Source organism: Stegastes partitus, unplaced genomic scaffold (assembly GCF_000690725.1).
Source record: "Stegastes partitus isolate 25-593 unplaced genomic scaffold, Stegastes_partitus-1.0.2 Scaffold343, whole genome shotgun sequence".
Lineage (NCBI taxonomy): Eukaryota > Metazoa > Chordata > Actinopteri > Pomacentridae > Stegastes > Stegastes partitus.
Genome location: NW_007578074.1, coordinates 502,321 through 520,923, shown reverse-complemented (window position 1 = coordinate 520,923; position 18,603 = coordinate 502,321). Strand labels below are relative to the sequence as shown.

General features: G+C 42.4%; 1 protein-coding gene across 1 annotated transcript in view; it reads right to left on the bottom strand.

The window, feature by feature from the left end:
- Window positions 1-1,670: 1,670 nt before the first annotated feature.
- LOC103358921 (protein kinase C-binding protein NELL1) overlaps window positions 1,671-18,603 on the bottom strand; it is a 328,461-nt gene continuing 311,528 nt past the window's right edge. Inside the window, exons 17-20 of the mRNA XM_008284073.1 lie at window positions 16,921-17,114; window positions 8,750-8,926; window positions 6,622-6,846; window positions 1,671-1,721 (exon numbers count right to left, since the gene is read on the bottom strand). Coding sequence (XP_008282295.1) covers window positions 1,671-1,721; window positions 6,622-6,846; window positions 8,750-8,926; window positions 16,921-17,114 — 647 coding nt within the window. The remainder of the gene's footprint in view (window positions 1,722-6,621; window positions 6,847-8,749; window positions 8,927-16,920; window positions 17,115-18,603) is intronic.

The window sequence follows — 18,603 nt, the reverse complement described above, 5'->3', positions numbered from 1 at the left end:
CAGCAGCGCTCTCGAGACAAGTTTGAGGATAATGGAGAGAGGTGTGGAGGAGAGGACGGGGCAGGAGAGCAGAGCGGAGGGGCATCAGAGCTGCAGACGTGTGAACTGTGGCAGAGAAAAGCACCGGACTCTCCTCCCTTAATAAGCCTGGCTGTCTGTAAACACATTCAACACTTGGTGACCTCCTGGCATACTCAAATCCAGGCCTGCGTGACATGGCTTTAATTATCCCCGCTTTCTCTTTTTTTTTTTTCTTTTTTGTCTCTCAGCCACTCTCTGTGTGCCATATGGTGCAGAGCCGAGGAGCCCGGGGAGATGCCAGAGTCCGACCAAGCAGGAGCTCTGCTGATTTAATCAACAGCTATGGCTGGTGCTTGTTCTGGCCTGCAGGAATATGTTGTGCACCATCACGCTGCTTTCACACGCTTTTTTGATATCACGACTGTTGTTGTTGTTGTTATACGTGAGCATGTTGGCGGTCATCCTCAGAGAGGAGACACGGGGGCCGAAGGGAAAGTGCTGGAAGTGTTAATGGCCGAGACGGACGGACAGACAGACCGCCATGTCTCAGTTTAGAGCCTGGATGCTCTGAAGAATGTGGTTTATTTAAGGTTTGGCATTTTAAGGACCTCAGGACTGAAGGCGGGGTTATGCTTGCAGTGAACCACTTTGTACTCTGACTACATCTATAGGCAGAAATATCTACTTGTTATGAGCAGCCACACATAAAAGCAGGAAAGAAGCCTGTCATCATGGAAAAAAATTTACATTGCTCCCATCTCAGATGCTAATATTAGGGATACTGAGGGCTGCATTTAAATATCTGGAATCAGGTGGCTGCCTTTCGTGGCCACACTAATTATGAAATGCTTTAAAACTAGGCGGGCCGTGTCAGCCGGTTGTGAAACAGCCGACCCGTCTAGAAACTTGGACATTGCAGGATGCAGCGTTAGACGTTGGCACCACAAAATCTGATGTTGTCATAGTTTTATTTACAGAGAATTTATGCGCCATCGATTTGTTTTATCCCTTTTGCACGTTTAGCCACGGAGTCATAAACTTGGACTAAAATAACTTAAAAGTTGAGATTATTTTCTTTCATATTCTTTCCTACACACTCGATGTTTGTATCCAAGAAGAACGTAGTCCACAGCTATTTAAAAAAATTATCAAAGGTGACGTTTCGCCGCGGGTGACCAAGCAATAGTGAGTCCACGTTTAGGCAACACAGACAGATGGAGCACCTCAACATCTGTCCAGCAGTTTGTCTCTGGTTCGGGCTTTGAGACACTAAACAGGGATTTCCTCGAGACATTTAGTGAAATGCAGTCAAACACAAAGACACAAACACGACACAGTGACGGTGGTGAGAGCGATTATACGGCCTCAGTCTCCTCCTGAGCCACACACACGCTCTCGCTCTTCTGCTCGTCGACCGAAGTTGCGGCATGAAAGCACAGCCTCAACACCCCAGCCTGTCCGGTGCGCGTCGGTGTTTTCTGTGCACACACTGCCATGCACATGTGTGTGCGAGAGTCTGTCTTATGAATCCGAGGGGGGGAGTTGTCAGATGGAGGAGGGGCGTGGCAGTCTCGCGGTGGAAAGGAGAGTAGGACGACGGTGGGAGGAGGACGAGGAGGAGGAGGAAGGGGAGGAGGAAGAGGAGAGCTTTAGTTGTTCTGAAGGCAGTCGAGATCCACCGAGCAGCAAACGTTCCCATTCTGTGAAGGACAGAAGAGACAGAGGGCATTAAACATACTATACATGTCGAACATAATAAGTAAGCTCAGCGCCTGACTCGTCTCATCTATCAAGACTGGGAACGCTAACCTGGTCTCCAGTCATTCAGCTGTACCTGCTGTACCTGCTCTGGAGATATCCGTCTCTGAGACGTCCGGTACACTGGGCAGAATTTTGAATATGTGGCTCCAAGCAATGGCAAAATTTGAGAAGTTGAACAGCAGTATGTCGAAGAAGACTCTTACAGGTCGTGGTATATATGTGTGCTGAAAGGAAGGCAACTGGACTTGCTGGAGTTTTTCTGAAGACGTTTCACCCCTCATCTGAAAGGGTTCTTCAGTTCTGATTAGCAGGCATTTAGGCAACATCCAAACTAATGGAATTTCATTTGAAAACACATAACGTATAACTATATTGGTATTTTTGAACCCTTAAATTGAGACTTAAAAAATATAAATTAAAAAATACTGTTGTATCTGTTTTAGTTTGGAAACTCCAGGATTCAGAAACTGAGACTTTTGACAAAACAATGACGCAGATGTTCATGTTTGTGTTCTCATTGGGCCTTCCTGTTAGTTTCTTGATTTGTGACACTTCTACCACTTGAACCTTGATTAGCAATGGTTACTTCAGTACAGATACCAATTAAACTGAACTTATTGTCTATGCCAGCAGCTGTTGTGGAGTTAACAAAATTTCTGGTCTAGCGTTCAACCATTGCTGTTCTAAAATAGTATTTTCTACAATTAAACAGCACTGTGGAATGTTTTGCACCTTTAGAGTCATTAATTAACCCCCCCCTGCTGTCATGTGAGTTTTTAGTCTCCTGAGTCAAGGTAATAATGGTGTTAAGTTGTCTGTGAAGGGATTTCGAAACTGCATTGTAAGTAACTGATAAATTGGGTTACCCTATTTTGAACAGTTGATTCTGCGCACCCTGTTGTCCTTAAATCAGTGTCAGTTGTTCTTCAGACATAGATGGCCTGCTAAGTTGTGACCTGAACAGTTAGTTCTCCTGTTTTGTTATTAGACATTGAGGTCATAGCTCGAAAACGTTCATCATGTCTTCTTAGTGATAATCTAATGTTCAGGTTCTCTATTCAGACATGTAGAGTGTGGTTTTTTCTTACCTGACAGTTTCGGCGACAAACGCTCGCCTTCTTCAGAAATGACAACTGACAGCGAGTGACGTGTCAGCCGGCAGATTTTGACAGCCGGCACCTGCGGCACGTCCAGCCGAGCCGCCAGATCCGCCAGGCAAGCCACGGCCACACCGAAATGGTGTGTCGTGGCAAGCCCAACAGACCCGACCGCCCCGCCGGCTGACACGTCACTCGCTGTTAGTTGTCATCTCTGAAGAAGGCGAGCGTTTGTCGCCGAAACTGTCAGGTAAGAAAAAACCACACTCTACATGTCTGAATAGAGAACCTGAACATTAGATTATCACTAAGAAGACATGATGCTATTTATCGAGGCCTCTCATGCGGAGACTTCCTTGGCTCACTGGCGGGAAGTCCCTGCTACTTATTCTCCCCACCAGCTCTCATGGCTGATGGTGTGAAAGGTGGTGAAACTGCCTGGAGGGGATGTCATGCCTGCGTTGTCGGTACATGATGAGCGGTGTTGTAGACTTCCTTCTCTGCTCCAGCTTAACAGAAATGGCTTCGTTAACTCCTTTCTCAAACCACTCCGTCCAGAATGTGTACATTGCTGTCATCCATAACATGTACTTTATCCTTTGGATTGCAGGCGGACTGCTGAGTGGCTTCCCTCTGCTGTGCAATGCACTTGTGGTTGTTAAGTCTTCCTTATAGACACTCAATGTTGCGTTACACTTTATAGACAACATAGCTCAGCTTGTAGAAGCAGGTTTCTCTGTGTGCATTGTGGAGGACATCACACATTTCCAGAGTAGTAGAGGGCATTGGAGTACACTGGTTACTTCACAGCTTTTTATTGTGCAAACCAACTAAAATCTGAACCCTGCTGTGTCAAGTTTTCTTTTTTTTTTTAACACCTGGGTCAACAAAAGTTCAGGCACAAGTTTGAGGACAACGATATACACATTCTGGTCGGAGAAAACCAATGGTTCTCAGGAGAAGAGACAGAAACAATCGACATCAAGCTGGAGCAACCATCATTAAACGGAGGAAGTGGTCTGTACTTATCAGATGCTGACGATGCAGTTCTGAGATTCCTCACACCTCACCACATGCAAGCTCAATGGCTCTCGAGATGCCAATAACTCCACTGTAGCTAAAACTTCTGGAACACGCTGCCAGTCAGAACTTAAAAAAAAACTTTTATATGAGAGATGAAACCTCTTGAAGATGTGAGTGCATCAGTAATGCTCAGTTCCACCACTGTGTTGACCGGTGTGTTGTGCAGACCTTTAAGAATGCTATGCAAATCCAGTTTAAGCAACAACTACACACCAGTGTCATGGTTAAATATAGTTTATGTCCAAGCATTTGAAGAGCTTATTTTGGTCTATTTTCTATTCTGATTGGAGAAAAAAAGGAATTGAGGAGCAGTGGGTAATTTCTACAAAGACGATCTGACGTGTTCCCGCCACAAAGAGCTGCATATTTTACATTTCTTTTAAGATTACATGCCCATTTCATCATATATGACAGTCATTTTCTCTTTTTTTTCTTGTCGTTTGTTTTTGTATTCATCTCAGAAGACAGACGTGCAAGACGCTGGATGCCCTCCAGCAGCCGCTAACTATACCACATTTTGTCCCTTCAAGAATGTTCCAGTACCGGTGCTGCAATGCCTGTCGTTCCTGGTCAGATTTGAGCGTCTGTGACTGCGTGACAATTTTGCATCCCAAACCAACATGTCTATTGGCCCGTTTTCAGGGAGTAGAAGAAAAATCAAATGAATGTTTTAAAATTAATGGATAATTCTGATTCTCCTAAATGTGGCTACTATGCCTTTATTGGCCATGCTTTGCTGTTTAATGATAATAATATCTTTCTGGAAATCGCTTTTTTGTCAGAAGTTATTGTTTTACCAGTGCCTTGACTTGACTTCCTACTTCTGTTGTAGTGATTCAGGCAAACAAACTCTGTACAGTATGTTGAGGCACAAAGCAAAATGTCCTCGCAGCTTTACACAAATACTGTTTGTTTTTGAGTTTGACTAAAAGTAAATACAGAAATTAGCAGCCCGGAGCAGCCATTGTGCCAAATGCATTAAGGATCTCCAGCCGGGACGATTTACTGATTGATGTAATTACCCTACTTTAGGTCAGCCCTCATACTCACCCATGCATGCTGGTTTGTTTATGCTGCTCTGGTAAATATGTGTTTGTGCAGGAGGCAGTAGCAAATGAGGCCTCCAGCACATAAAATGACTTTACACTTGTTGTACTAGCTCTTAATTACGATATGGAAAGCTGACCGGCTGGTGTGGTTGCTCTTTTGTCCTCCAGTTCATTTTAGGCCATAAAAACAACATCTCCAGAACGTTAATGTTTATCAAAGCTTTAAATTGTTGCAGTTACATAATTGGGATTACACTCATCCATGAAGGCACTGAGATTTTCTAAGTCTTGCATCAGCAGGTCTCGCTCTGAGGAGTCCTGCTCTGCCGGTCCGTTGTGTGGTACAGAACGGTCTGACTGCACCACGCTATCATTCTGCTACAGCTCCGGCTTGTTTGTATTTCTTTAAACCAAATACATTCAGCGTGGACAGCAAATTAGTGACAGGTGGAACATTTGCATGCAAGGAGACGAGCGCTGTGATTAAAATAGATCATCTACTAACAAAAAAAACAAAAAAACGAGCAGAGCAGCCGAACTGCATGATGCAACTCCTTGCCAAAACTTGAATTTTTTTAGTGTGATTGGTTGGCAGCCTGGAGGTGGTGGTTGTTCTTCACAGCACAGACAATAGTAACATGCAAATGTCAGAAGGAGTGGACAAAGCTGCTTGACATGAGCAGCCTCTGGCAGACTTATACCCACAGTCTACATCCAGTGAGTCACACTACATCCTGAGCAACAAAGGTTTTGCTCCTCGGTTGACCAGTTTCCTGAGGTACTGTCCTGTTGACTTTGTGCTTTTGTCTCTTCATTCTCTGTCTCATTTCAGTCTGATTTAGCTCCTTCTCTATGAGCTCCTGTTTGAATAAATACAGCAAACATGGGAAGTGACTTCCAAGGCCACAACATTACTTAAAAAGTTCTAACAGTGTTCGAACATTAGACTAAAAATGTTTTATTTCAGAGAACATTTGAAACTCTATTAGGACATAAACTGCAACATGAGGAGATGTTTGGAAGATGTTGTCACAGCTATAGATTATCTCCCATGATAACAAAGGAAGAACACTGCCAAACCAAAATTTAAAAAATGATGTCAAGATGTAATCGAGTCCTCCAGTGACAGTTAATTAAATATTCCTGTATTGTGATATATAATATAGATATAGATATGTGATATAGAACTTTGAAGAACTTTCAGAGAACAAAAAAAGGATGAATAAATAAAATAAAGCCATGTGTATGATGGTCAGCCTCACGCATGAAAACAAACCTGCAGTTATATAATTGCCTCTTTTGGTGGCTAATTTCTTTGGGTTTTCTCAGTCAGACTCAAACACAAATGAAGCATGTAAAAATCAGATTTTTTGGAGAGCTGGCGGGAGTGTGTACCTCCTGCCTTGATATACATGATATACACAGTGTTGGAGAATGCAAAACTTGCAAGACCCATTATGCAAAATCAATGTCACGTGGAATAAACCGGAATAATCCTTTAAAAGATATGAGTATTGCTGACTGCTTAATGAAAAACTCCCGGGTTGTTGTGGACCTTTTGTTTGTAAAAATGAGCTGCTGTTGTGGCTGTTGTTGTCGCATTGACCTACCTTACACTTGCAGGTGGTGCAGGGTGATTTGGGCATATGCCATGTGTCTCCGCTGAGGCGGGCGATGCCTGCGGGGTCCTTGCATGTCTGCCGGATGTCATACGACAGGTTGTCAGCCAGGCAGGGGTCTGTGACGCAGCGCGGGCAACACTCGCCCTCCGCCACCGCCGTGTACTCGCACATCAACACGGGGCAAACCACAGGCCAGCAGTCCACCTCCCCCTCCTGCAGAGACACAAAAGAAAAAGGAACACAATTGTCACCGTGTGTGTGTGTGTGTTGGGGTTTTTTTTTTGTGTGTGTGTGTGAATACAGTTACAGCTCACATGCTGATGTGTTGCCACGTCTGGAATTAGAGAGGTGGTAATTATCTCAGCCCTCACACACAGCTGAGCAGCAGATCAGGGACAGGTATTAAACGATCCCTGTGCTCAGGCTGTTCTTTTCAAACCAGAAACTGAAAAAAAAACCCAGCCATTTTTTTTTTTTTAGTATTTGTTGTCACAGTCGAACCATATTTGGTCCAGTTTTTGTTTTTTTGCAGATTTCTTTTTATACTACGTGGAATTTTTTGCATAAATTAGCTAAACAATGCAAATTTTACACTGATAAAACACCTTCTGTAGAGGCTAGCGTTAATAACTAGTGCATAAAACTACAGTATAGCTATAAACTTAAAGACCCTACCCTCTGCAAATCAATATGATAATGATCGGTACTGCTTTGACAGATTGATTTGTCCACTTTGGAATGCCACAGCTTTGTACTGATGTAATTTAAAGTCAAGGTTGTAATGTAGGAACAACTCACAATAGCTATAGAAAGTGAACACTCAGTTAATCATGTCATAGACTATGACGATAATTAGTAGCCTGTTGCTATGTGGAACAGTGAGCACCAAGTAGGTCACACTTGGTAACACTATTTGAGAAAGACCACAACTGTTTCCACATATTATTAATTAGGCTATTAAATTCACACAATTCTATGTAACTAAATAATGTATCTACATGATTTCTTTTTCTAGCCTATGTGGGCGGATGGATGCATCTATCTATTATCTGATATCACCTGGTATAGATCATGTGTTTGCATAATTTGATATCTGGCTCAAAAAACAATGGCTCTGCTTTTTACACGTTTGGTTTAAAAAACAAAAAAAACACAATGCATGAATGTTCACAGACCAGACAAGTTTTTGCTTTAACTTACCATTTTTAAAATAGATGATCATTGCACAGTATATAGCTATAGAATAATGGCACCACTGGCTTTTAGGATGGTTCCCTCGAAGCCTCGCTTGCATTATACATTTCCCTCTGACACTGGGTCCGAAATCTCCCAGAAAATTAGGGCTCGATTTACCGTTAAAAGAACAAATGGCGTGACTGTTAAAGCTCTACTTGGCAAATGAAAAAGAGCTTTGACATCAGTGGAGGCAAAAAAAAGGCGAAGAGGGAGAGCGAAAGAATCCAAGTTTAAACAAGAGTAAATCTGTGTAATGTAGCCACGTTGCTAATGGTACTGGGGGTACAAAAGTTGTGTGTTGCCCGTTTAAAGAAGACCCAGCTTCGATATTCATGCTGGCGATGAAATTCTGTGTTTTATGACAATCCTTGATCTAACCCTCTGAACTCCAAACACTTTTTCCTGTAACATTAGAACACAACGTAAGCTATTTAGTTTATTTCCACTCTGGTTGGTGTAAACACTGCCTGCAGTTCAGCCCAGTTCAGGTGAAAAGTCTCTGAATTGTTGGTTAAAGGTGAGTCTCTAATGGCTTTCTGGTTGCACCCAGGGACACTGAATCCTTTGCTTCTGCAGATCTTTCAAACAAGACTCATAGACTAAAGTCATTTTGATGAACTATCTTGTTTCAACTTGGTTAAGTGTTCCTAATAGATGAGTACTTCAAAGACTGTCAGAAAGTTGAAAATCTAACATTTTTTCTGTGTTTACAGTTTCTGGCTCTGATAAGCTTTCTGGCTTTAAGACAACGAGCCTTTCAAACCCCGTGAGAGGTTCTGAAGTTCAGAGGGTTAATAAAAAGGTCTGCTTTCATTTCTGTTGGTAAAAAAAACATGTAGCTGATGTTTGAATCTGTTTGTGTGTGTTTCTGTGTACAGACCATGCAGCGGCATTGCTGGCAGCCGTACAGCCAAGACGCCCCGCTGCGGTAAAGCGTGCGTCCGCTCTGGTCCAGACACTGGCTGCTGGGCCTGTTGTCACAACCAGGACAGCAGAACAGATCCTCGTCCGGGTCGCCACAGTCACAGGGTCTCCTCCTGCAGTACGTCTGGCCGTCCTGCACGATGCAAGTCAGGGATCAAACACACATATCCTCACGTCCACCCACAGCGTCCAAACTTTCAGCAGAACAAAATAAAACAAAACTACGGGCTGCAGACTCACTGAGGTTTACATAAAGTACATATTAGGATGCAGTATTGATGTGAACAAATGTAGCTGGAACACTTTCCTGAGGCTTTGTCGGAAACTATGCCTCATTGTTTTTGACAAACGGGCGCACATTCAAATCTCAGTAACATTTTTACCGACAGAAGCACCGCGATGCTGCTGGAGGAGCCGCAGACTTCTTAAAATAACTTAATTATGTGGAATGGAGAAATCCTGTCAGCTGTGGTGCCTGCATGTTAAGAAGCTGCACCTGAACACACCACGAAGACACCAGCCAGCTGGTTATTGATATAAAGGTGAAAGGTGATAGAAGTAATCAATATTCCAATCCAAAAAAAAAAAAAAAAAAAGCACAGAGGGACACATGAAGCTCTGGGTCTTCTGTCAGTAGTATAATTACTGTATGTCCTGAATAAAAAAGAACATGTGAGATCATAAAGGGTCACTTTTACTTTGCACTACTGTTTTTTTTTTTTGCTTGTGGAAAACAAAATGCGCAGGTTTCATTGACAACGAGGCGCTCAACAGCTGCTAAAAACCGAAAGCTTCCATCAGTCAGGTTACAGTAATGAGCTCAGGGATTCCCCCCGAATGTAAGTCTTTTTATCTGACACAAGCCCTCAGAGAACACTAAATGCAGATTTTAGCTTTCTAAGTGGTATGATTGCTAAAGTTCTTGAATTAAATTAAGTTCAAATCCAGACCTTTGCATGAAGTTGTGCACCTGACACCTTAAGAAACCACTTTTTCTACTACACGGGGTCACTTAGACAAACTATTTACATGAGCTAACCTGCAACGTGTCCTAACAACAGCAGTTTAACAGAGCAGTGAACGAGGCCTGAGGTTTTTAGCGTCTGAGCTGGAAGCCAAATGCCGACGAATCTGCAAGCGTCCCCCAGCCAGCCAGCCAGCCGCCGTGTCCCTGCTTCTACCTCCACCTGGAGGAAACTTTATGGTCCATTTTACTCAGCACAGCCAGCTCTGTCTGGCCCCGGGACGGCAGTGTAATGGAGATGTAAAAATGTTACATAAAATGGCTGTTAGAAAATGTATGAGGGCCATAAAATCATTCTGCATACCATTAAAAGGGCAATACAGAGCCAATGTTTTATCGATGCATATTGTCCTGCTACAGTAACTTCTGAGTCCCGGGGTGCCAGTACTGATGGCCTTGGTCTTTACAGTTACGGCCCTGGACTTGCTGGGAAATTACTGCCAATTGTACCGTGCCGGGAGGATATACGAAGGCAGGCTGCTCGTTTTAATGCGCGGGATCACGCCAGGCCTGCATGCCAACGCTGCGCTGTTGTGCTAAACGTAAAAACATCACTGCTGTTTTATGAGAACTTTGATGACAACAGCTTTATGATGAATTTGATGACTGTGGGTGACATTTTTTCTAATCAGGTATGACTTGTTTTTGGCAGAGGAGGCGTTCATCTCCAGGGTGTGTTTTTTTTTTTTCTTACAGTAATTTAATTTTTGAAGCCTTTTTGGAAACAGAATTCTTTGAATCTATTTACTCCTACATATAACCTGAACAAAAGCTGAATGAAAAGTGTCTCACCTTTATGTCTTGTGGGTCTATACACTTGTCTTATTCAGTTGCCCTTTTGTACTTCAGCCTCCTCAGATATTTTTATTTGAAATGTCTGTAATTTCAGACCTGGTGGCCTTTAGTTTCTCTGATTACTCGACATTTGGACAACGACAAAGAGGCAATTTTGACATTAAGACTTCCAGAAAGTGGATAAAAACAAACCAGAACTCTGTCTAGAGCTGCTGCAGTTAGTTTGCACAATTACTGGTGTTGACACTGAAAACGAATCTAAATCCACGTTTTTACCCGTATGTCGTTGTTCTATATTCTGTGCAGTTTTCTTCAGCAGCACCTTACATCCGTTAGCTTCTCTCCTGCTCTCTGTGCTCACACATGTTGTCATTTATTCCAGCTGAATTCACACCAAAGCTGTTCTCAGTTACACATTTTGCTGTTTCTGTTGTCGGATATTTTATTATAGAACTGCGACGCCTTGTGATGAACTCATGGCACGCCGCTGTGCTGTGAATGCGACTAAACGATCACAGAGTCTGAAACTACGACCAAAGTCAGAGAACGATTACACAAAAATTAATATGATCTTGGAGCTCAGAGTTTCCATTTTAACTTTCCAGTTTGGCCCTTTAATTACTACTTTATTTAATTAATAATGGCACTTTTGTTTACATTATGTGCTGCATTACACCATGACGTACAGCATGACAACATAAAATGAGCTTACGAGTAAATAAAATGGTCATTTTGCTGTTTTGGAGGAGAAAGAGCTCGACTGTTGTTAAACCCTCCAGTTGTGGATGCCGGGGGGCATTAAAGTGCACTGCTCTGTTAATATAGAAGAGACCCTGAAGGAGAAGAATAGGTTCAACAACAAAACTCTTCAAGATGCCTCTGAGATTACTTTCTGAAGTAAATCGTTGTGTTTTCCGCCTTCATATTAAGCAAAGGAGGTCATATTGAATATTGCTCGTTAGTGAATATTGGTTAGTGAACAAAATAATTAAGATTTCAAAACTCTTCACAACATGAATGCAGCTGACATGATGCTATTTAGTGTTGTCTAGCTTCTCAGATACTAACAACATCTCTGAATTCAACATTAACTATTCACCTGAACAGTGTTACATGTGTAATTCTTAACTATCAAAACACATGGACAGACGTCAGCTTTTCTGTATTTATCATTCAGATATGGTGCAAAATACACAGACTTTGCTTTTGCAGAAAGGCAGACACGAGGCATTTTTACGTTGAATCTGCACCACTGTCTATGCATATGTGGAAAAAATAGAACATATCCCCTCCAATGTGCCACAGAGCACCTGGACTATTCACAAACCGCGGCAACTCTGTGGGTGCCTGACAGTCACCAGGCCAGCTAGTTTTCAGCGTGGCTCCCCAGGCACCGGAGCACCACCTGTTTACATTACTCAGCATCCTGCATCCGACTCAACCCCTAATTTGACAGCTAGAATGAAAATCAGCAGGGCTGCGGCTCCTGAAGCCATCCTGAACACTGATCCCCAGAGTGAGCTGAGCGTCTCGCTTTCTCTGCTCCGCTACCTTTATATGTCGGGTCTATTTTTACCTTAACAGCCTCCGAGTGTATATTTATTTGGCACTTGATATAAAATGAACATTTAGGGCTGCATTTCATATGTTTTTAACTCGTAGCGATGGTGGTTTTTGTCGTTAATGTCACTTCAACAAAGTGTAAAAATACGAGAAGCAAACTACAGATTTCCTTATGAAGAGAGATTAGAGAGCAATTTGAATTCTGTGATTAAAAAAGTTCAGCCAGAAAGTGTCAGAAATGTACTCACAAACATAAAAAATGTCAGCAAACACTTTTAAAACACACACTATTACATTTTACACACATTACGACGAATAAACGGCACCGACTTGGATGCATTTACTAAAATATGCCGAAGTGAGCTGCCATAACTCACGACAAGTACCATTTAGCAGAGTAGAAGTGAAAGTGGTAAATTTGGAACTTTATGAGCCGATAAGGCATCAATCGGAAGCAGCCGCTCTCAGCTGTCATTTTAGTCCAAATAACCCTCTGTCTGTCTGCTTCGTATTAATCTCACTCACCGAGCCTTTCCTTCCCAAAGACAAATCTGATCAATATCTCACTTTCCTGCAGCCACAAGCTCATTCGCAGCACAGAAAAGAGTCGTTAAAGCAGCCGCAGATATTTGTCAGAATGTAATGTAGGCTGACGATGAACAGACGGGGGGCGCAGAGGTGTTTATTCCTGAGGTCAGAATGATCGAAAATAGCTGAGAGGTTTGTTTCATAACTATCAGCACAGAAAGCTGAATCTACTCCAGACAGCGACTTACAGGACGTGTGGTCGCTACCGACAAGCAGCTGACATGAATGAGACTGGAGTTAAAGGATATGTGCTCGTTTTAGAGTTTTATTTCTATATTTTTGGCCTCCACATTGTAGTCACCAACTTAATTGCTTCACTTCTAAAACTAAAAGTCAGAAAATCACACACTTTGTAAAGAAACCTCAGACTTATTTGCGAAAGTAAACAAAGCCAAACACAAAATCATTCCCCAAACTGTCGACTCTGTTGTTTAAATCCATTATGCTGTCAGTTTTCCTGCACAGCAGGAGATTATTACCACCATTATGGCTGCGCTCACCTTTGGCTTTACCTCCAAATAGAGCGTAAATGATCTGGCTAATCTGTTGTTGTGTTTCGGGCCTGTCTAATTGTCTGGCTGCTTGTTGCTGCGTTCGCATATCTTGGCTATTACTTTGGCGAGTTCAGTGTTATCGCAACCAATTAAGGTGCTTTCAGACGGCGAGCGCTTGCTGTTTGAATCAGCTGCAGCAGGATGGATCTCCAGCACGGCGGCTCTCCGCTACCTCCGGTCCTACCGACTGCTATCTTATCAGGCGACTGAAATAAGAAGAGACTGTAGCTTTGAACAGAGTACATCATGTGCATACAGAGCATCTCAGCCACAGTATCAGAATCACTGACAGGTGACGGTCTTAACTTTGATCCATGCAACAATGCAATGTTCTGCTGCTTAACGCTGAGTCCTGGCTTTTGTGTGAATGTTGATTTGCAACCACTTAAACCTTGTTGCAGATCAAACAAACCCCCCGTTCCATGGTGACGACGCTCTATGACATCAGAAATAACTAAATTGCATCTATTTAGTTAGTCGGAAACAGCGTCTCGTCTGCAGCAGGTGTAACAAGTACAGTCGTCCTCAAATGTATTCATAGCCCCCATTAAAGAAGGAAAAAAAAAAACAGCTGTCATTAAAATAAGTTGACATTGAGGAAAGGGACAATAAATAAAAACTTAATGAACATCATGACACTGCTTTTGAATTGTGGTTCAACGGAAATATTAAAAAAAAACCCCAAAAAACCTCCAAAAAACAAGCAAACAAGCATGATGGGACTCGTAAACTAATATTTAGTTGAACAACCCTTTGAGCCAATCACTGAAATCAGGTGTTTTCTGTAACTCCCAATCAGACGTCTGCACCTGTTGACAGGTGTTCTGGACCACTGCTCATTAGCAACGTGCTCTAATTTGTCTGGGACAGTTTTTTTGTTTTTTTTTAAATTTTCTTTTCAACCACAATTCAAAGGCAATGTCTTATTTCACTGAATCATAATTTAGCAAATTTTTATTTATTATTACTTTTTTCAGTTTCTAGTTATTTGAGTGACTGTTGTGGATTTTGCCTTTTTTTTTTTAATGAAAGGGTATAAATACATTAGAGGACGACTGTATGTATAATATTGAGAAACTCCTGTTTTGTCACGTTCTTTCTTGTCAGTTATTAATACTGCTGTTAGTTTGATGCAGAAATGCAAAAAAAAAAAAACCTTCCCTTACCTCGTGAGTATTTAAAGACATGTGAGGAAATGTCCCCTTGCATGCACAGAATGAATATTCAGTAATACCATTCACACTGACAACTGAGACACAATCTGGCCTCTGCTGAGTTCACTTCAATTGATCTCTTTATCTTGAATCACGACACCAACAAAGCTGCTCAGGAACAGCTGGAAGAACACGACCAAGAGCCCAATTTGTTTGAGCACCGGAACAAGCCTGATCCATGAAAACCACCATTGTTAGGCTTTAATGCTGTGTCTGATCGCCGTATAGCTGTACATGTGCACTCATCCTGTCTGTATAATCACACTTTGATCCCGATGCTGCACTAAACAACACTTTCTCTCTGCACCCGTCTGTCTTTTCTTTGCTGGTGAAGAGGTGAACCGTTTCACAGGAACACTAAAATGCCCCCGTATCAACTCGTCTTCTTGTAGCGAACCACTGCAACAAGCTGGAAACGGCGAACTATGGTGAACTCTGAACGCACAGACAAAGACGATGCACATTCATGAGGTTGGCTTCTGCCCTCCCTCTCCGTCTCCTTGCCACCACTGACCTCTGCAGCACAGTTGCCACAAGTGTAAAAAAAAAAACAACAACAATGGAAGCATCTGCACAAATCGAAACACTACAAGTTGTAAAGTAAAAAAAAACACACATATCCTTTAAAGAGGAGAATCCATTTGCCGAAATTAAAGCAAGAGAAGCAATTACACACACACACACACACACACACACACACACACACACACACACACACACACACACACACACACACACACGAAGACAACGCTTCCAGCAGCTCACCTCCCCCCTTTTGCTCTATTCCTATTTTCAGATTCTCTTCATTGTTTATTTATCTCTTCTCCTCTCTCTCCCATGTCTTTGTGTTTTCTTGCTCTGATTGCTGTTCTCTCCGTGCCAGTCCGGTCCCTGCTCATGGTGGGAGTGTTTGTGTCTTTATGCGCGTGTTGTGCACGACGACTACAAAGGAAGCCGCGGAGCCAGCTGGATCCCCACAGCTCATTGTGCTCTACAGCGTCACAATCAGGGCGCCGTCAATAGTTTGATACGTATCTTGCATATCATGCATGAGTTTTGCATCCTTGGTTTCATCTCTTCTTGCTGTCCGTTCTCTGTTTTTGACAGAGAAAAGGCAGAAGTGACACTTATCTGTAGAGAATCTATTGTCACGGTTAATGTGAATGTAGAAGCTGGAGGTTAAAAGTTTGTCGCTTTAAGGAAAAATGGCACCTAAAGCACATAATGTTTTTTCTCCCCACTCGAACCTTTGAAATTGAAGTTTACAGTGAAGCTACAGGCTTCTTCTGCCTGGAAATGAGGTAAACAAGTGACAAAAGAACTGCTAAACAATACAACGTCCATAATTGTATTGTAATTGGTGGCAAAGCTTTCAGCAATTAAACAGCTCCTCTAATTGCTGACATTCTTTCTGCAGGTCTCCACGAGAACCTTGAAGCAGTCCAGGTTGGAAAACGTCCTCGTCATCGCTCTGGTCTTCACTTTCCTCCACAGATTCTTGACATACCAGAATGCATATTTGTTTTCTGTTAAGCATTTCTCCACCACTTCAAAGCCTTTCTGCACACAGCCAGATGTTTCCTCTCCAGTCTCTCTCTTCTCATGACGCCATTTGCCCCAAAATATCACATTTACACCAACACGCGTAACTTTAGAGACATGGTTCATAGGGTTCAATGCTTTTCCTTTTTCACTCCACGTCCTTGTGCCCAAACAACTCCATTTTCGTCCAATCCGACCAAAGAATTGACAACCGAAAGCTGTCTTCCTTGTCAAGGTGAGCTTTTGTGAGTCCTCCTTGTTCCATGAAAACCATCCAGTCTGCTCGAGTGTCTAAATGAGACGCTGGGACCAGAACTGCTCAGATTCATCCAGATGGCCTTGCTGCTCCTCTTGGCCTCTTGCACTACCATTTTTCCCAGTGCAGGGGTCACTTTTATTTTCCTACAACGCCTTTTGATATTTTCCTCAGTGTGGAACTCCTTGTACTTTTTCATGAGGCTTTGAATTGTGGCCACTGACACTTGAAAACACTTGTATGTCTATTTTTCTGTCTTGTCAAATCACCAGGAGCATTTGAAACGGTATAATAATGTCATTTTCGCAACACTTTCATGTCATTTTTGGTAAAAATGTAGGACAAAGTCATCATTAACACGTCTTTTGTCACTTGTTTATATCATTTCCAGCCAGAAGACATCTACTGGTCAAATAAAAAACGACTGAGAGTCAAAGTTTGACACGGCTATGGCTAGTTGTGGCCTTCACTGTATATATTATTGGATTAGCTACACAAACATATGAAGGAGAGATGGTTTTAGATCATAGTTCTAGTGAAAACCCTCCGTTAAGACCCTCCATCAGCAGTGTGTGCGGTCATCGCCTCTACCTTGCAGGAGCATATAGCGCAGCGGTCGAAGCTGGGTTTCCAGTCCTCTCCGTTGCGTCTGATTCCCTCCTCCTGTGGACAGTCGCCGCTGCAGCCCGGACCAGATGTACAAACACAGTCGTAGCCTCCCGGGAGGTTCACGCACACACTGTCATTCCAGCAGGTGTGCGTCTGCAAACTGCACTCATCGATGTCTGGAAAACGAGGAACAAGAAGAGCAAGCCATGGTAAACAAACGCTCACAGGCTGACCAGTTTGATATGATGGCATTAGAACAGACAGACTGTGTTGGTTGAGCTTATATTAATGCAGGTTTTTTATTCAAATTATGACTCTTCTACTGTTTTTTTTCAGTCCCATCGACTTGAAAATACAAAACATTTGCAACTCTGCAGCATTTTATAAACTGTCTTGGTGTCAGAGACCAAATCCAATTCTGATAAATCATAATTAATCAGTTTTGTTCACTGGAAACTTCTCTTCTACAGAATTGTGGCGTTCCCGTTTCAGAGCTTTGGGGTAGCACACAAATCATCCTTTAACACATCCACACAGGGAAGCACTTACATTTGCTAATTTTGTGGTAGATACGCTGCACATTTATTACTCCGGAGCCCGGCAGGTATCACATGTAACATTTGTAATAATTCATGCTGTGCACAAATTAATATTTCAGCCCTCAGGTCATTCAATCATTCCTTCAAATTAATACGTTTCCATTATTGCGGCAGCGGAGACTGAATGTTGTTGTCGGTCAGTTTGGGGGGTTCATGTGGCTTACAGCTGTGTTTTAATATACAGTTTTCTTTTATTTACTGAACTGATTACCATAAATTAATAGTGTGACATTCCATCTCTGCATGCTATTACATGCATGCTGCTTCATAATGTGGTGTAAAATAGGCAGTAAACATGTGAGACATGTGAATATACTGAATATTAAGCAAACTATAACACAAAACAGAAAGAATATACATTATAACTGGAGGGAAATTAGGTCAGATTTCACACTACATCCCTGTACATTCAGATTACACTTTGCATACATACGTGCACCATAGCTTCAGTCACACCAATCGTATCCTATTTATATTCTCTCTTAGTGGATTCGGCTGATTCATCAAAGGATCTGCTCAGTCAGCTTCTTTCCCCCCACAGACCAAAAAAACTAACATGAACAGAGAGGGCGGATGGCATTTTCATCTACCTTCCTTTATCGGCACAGCACAGGAAAAAAAAAAAAAAAAAAGGTGCCAAAAGTCTGTCCCTACCTTTTATAAAGCCATGGCATTTAACTCTCTTTATCCTCACTAAATGTGAGCTGTTCAGAGAGAAAAAGACCAAAGTCCCTTCGACAGTGGTTCTGCTCTCCCCTGCCAGCACCTGCTGCCTACAGACATCGATCATACCCACATGACTCCGACAGCACGCTACCAGTGTTGCATTAACAAAAGGCCCAAAGCAGGAAAAACGAAACCTACGAAATAAAAAAAAAGATATTTTTTATTTACGTCTTTTCCGCTGTGAGCCACCCGGTCAACTATTTGCTTCCTACATAGTTGAGTGATGAGTGTCAGCATGTTGAGGAAACTGGATTTCTCTGCTTCATCTACCTCTGATCGGAGAACAACATCCATCAGGCAGTGCAGAGTTAATTCTCTGTGTTGCAGCCATGTTTGGACA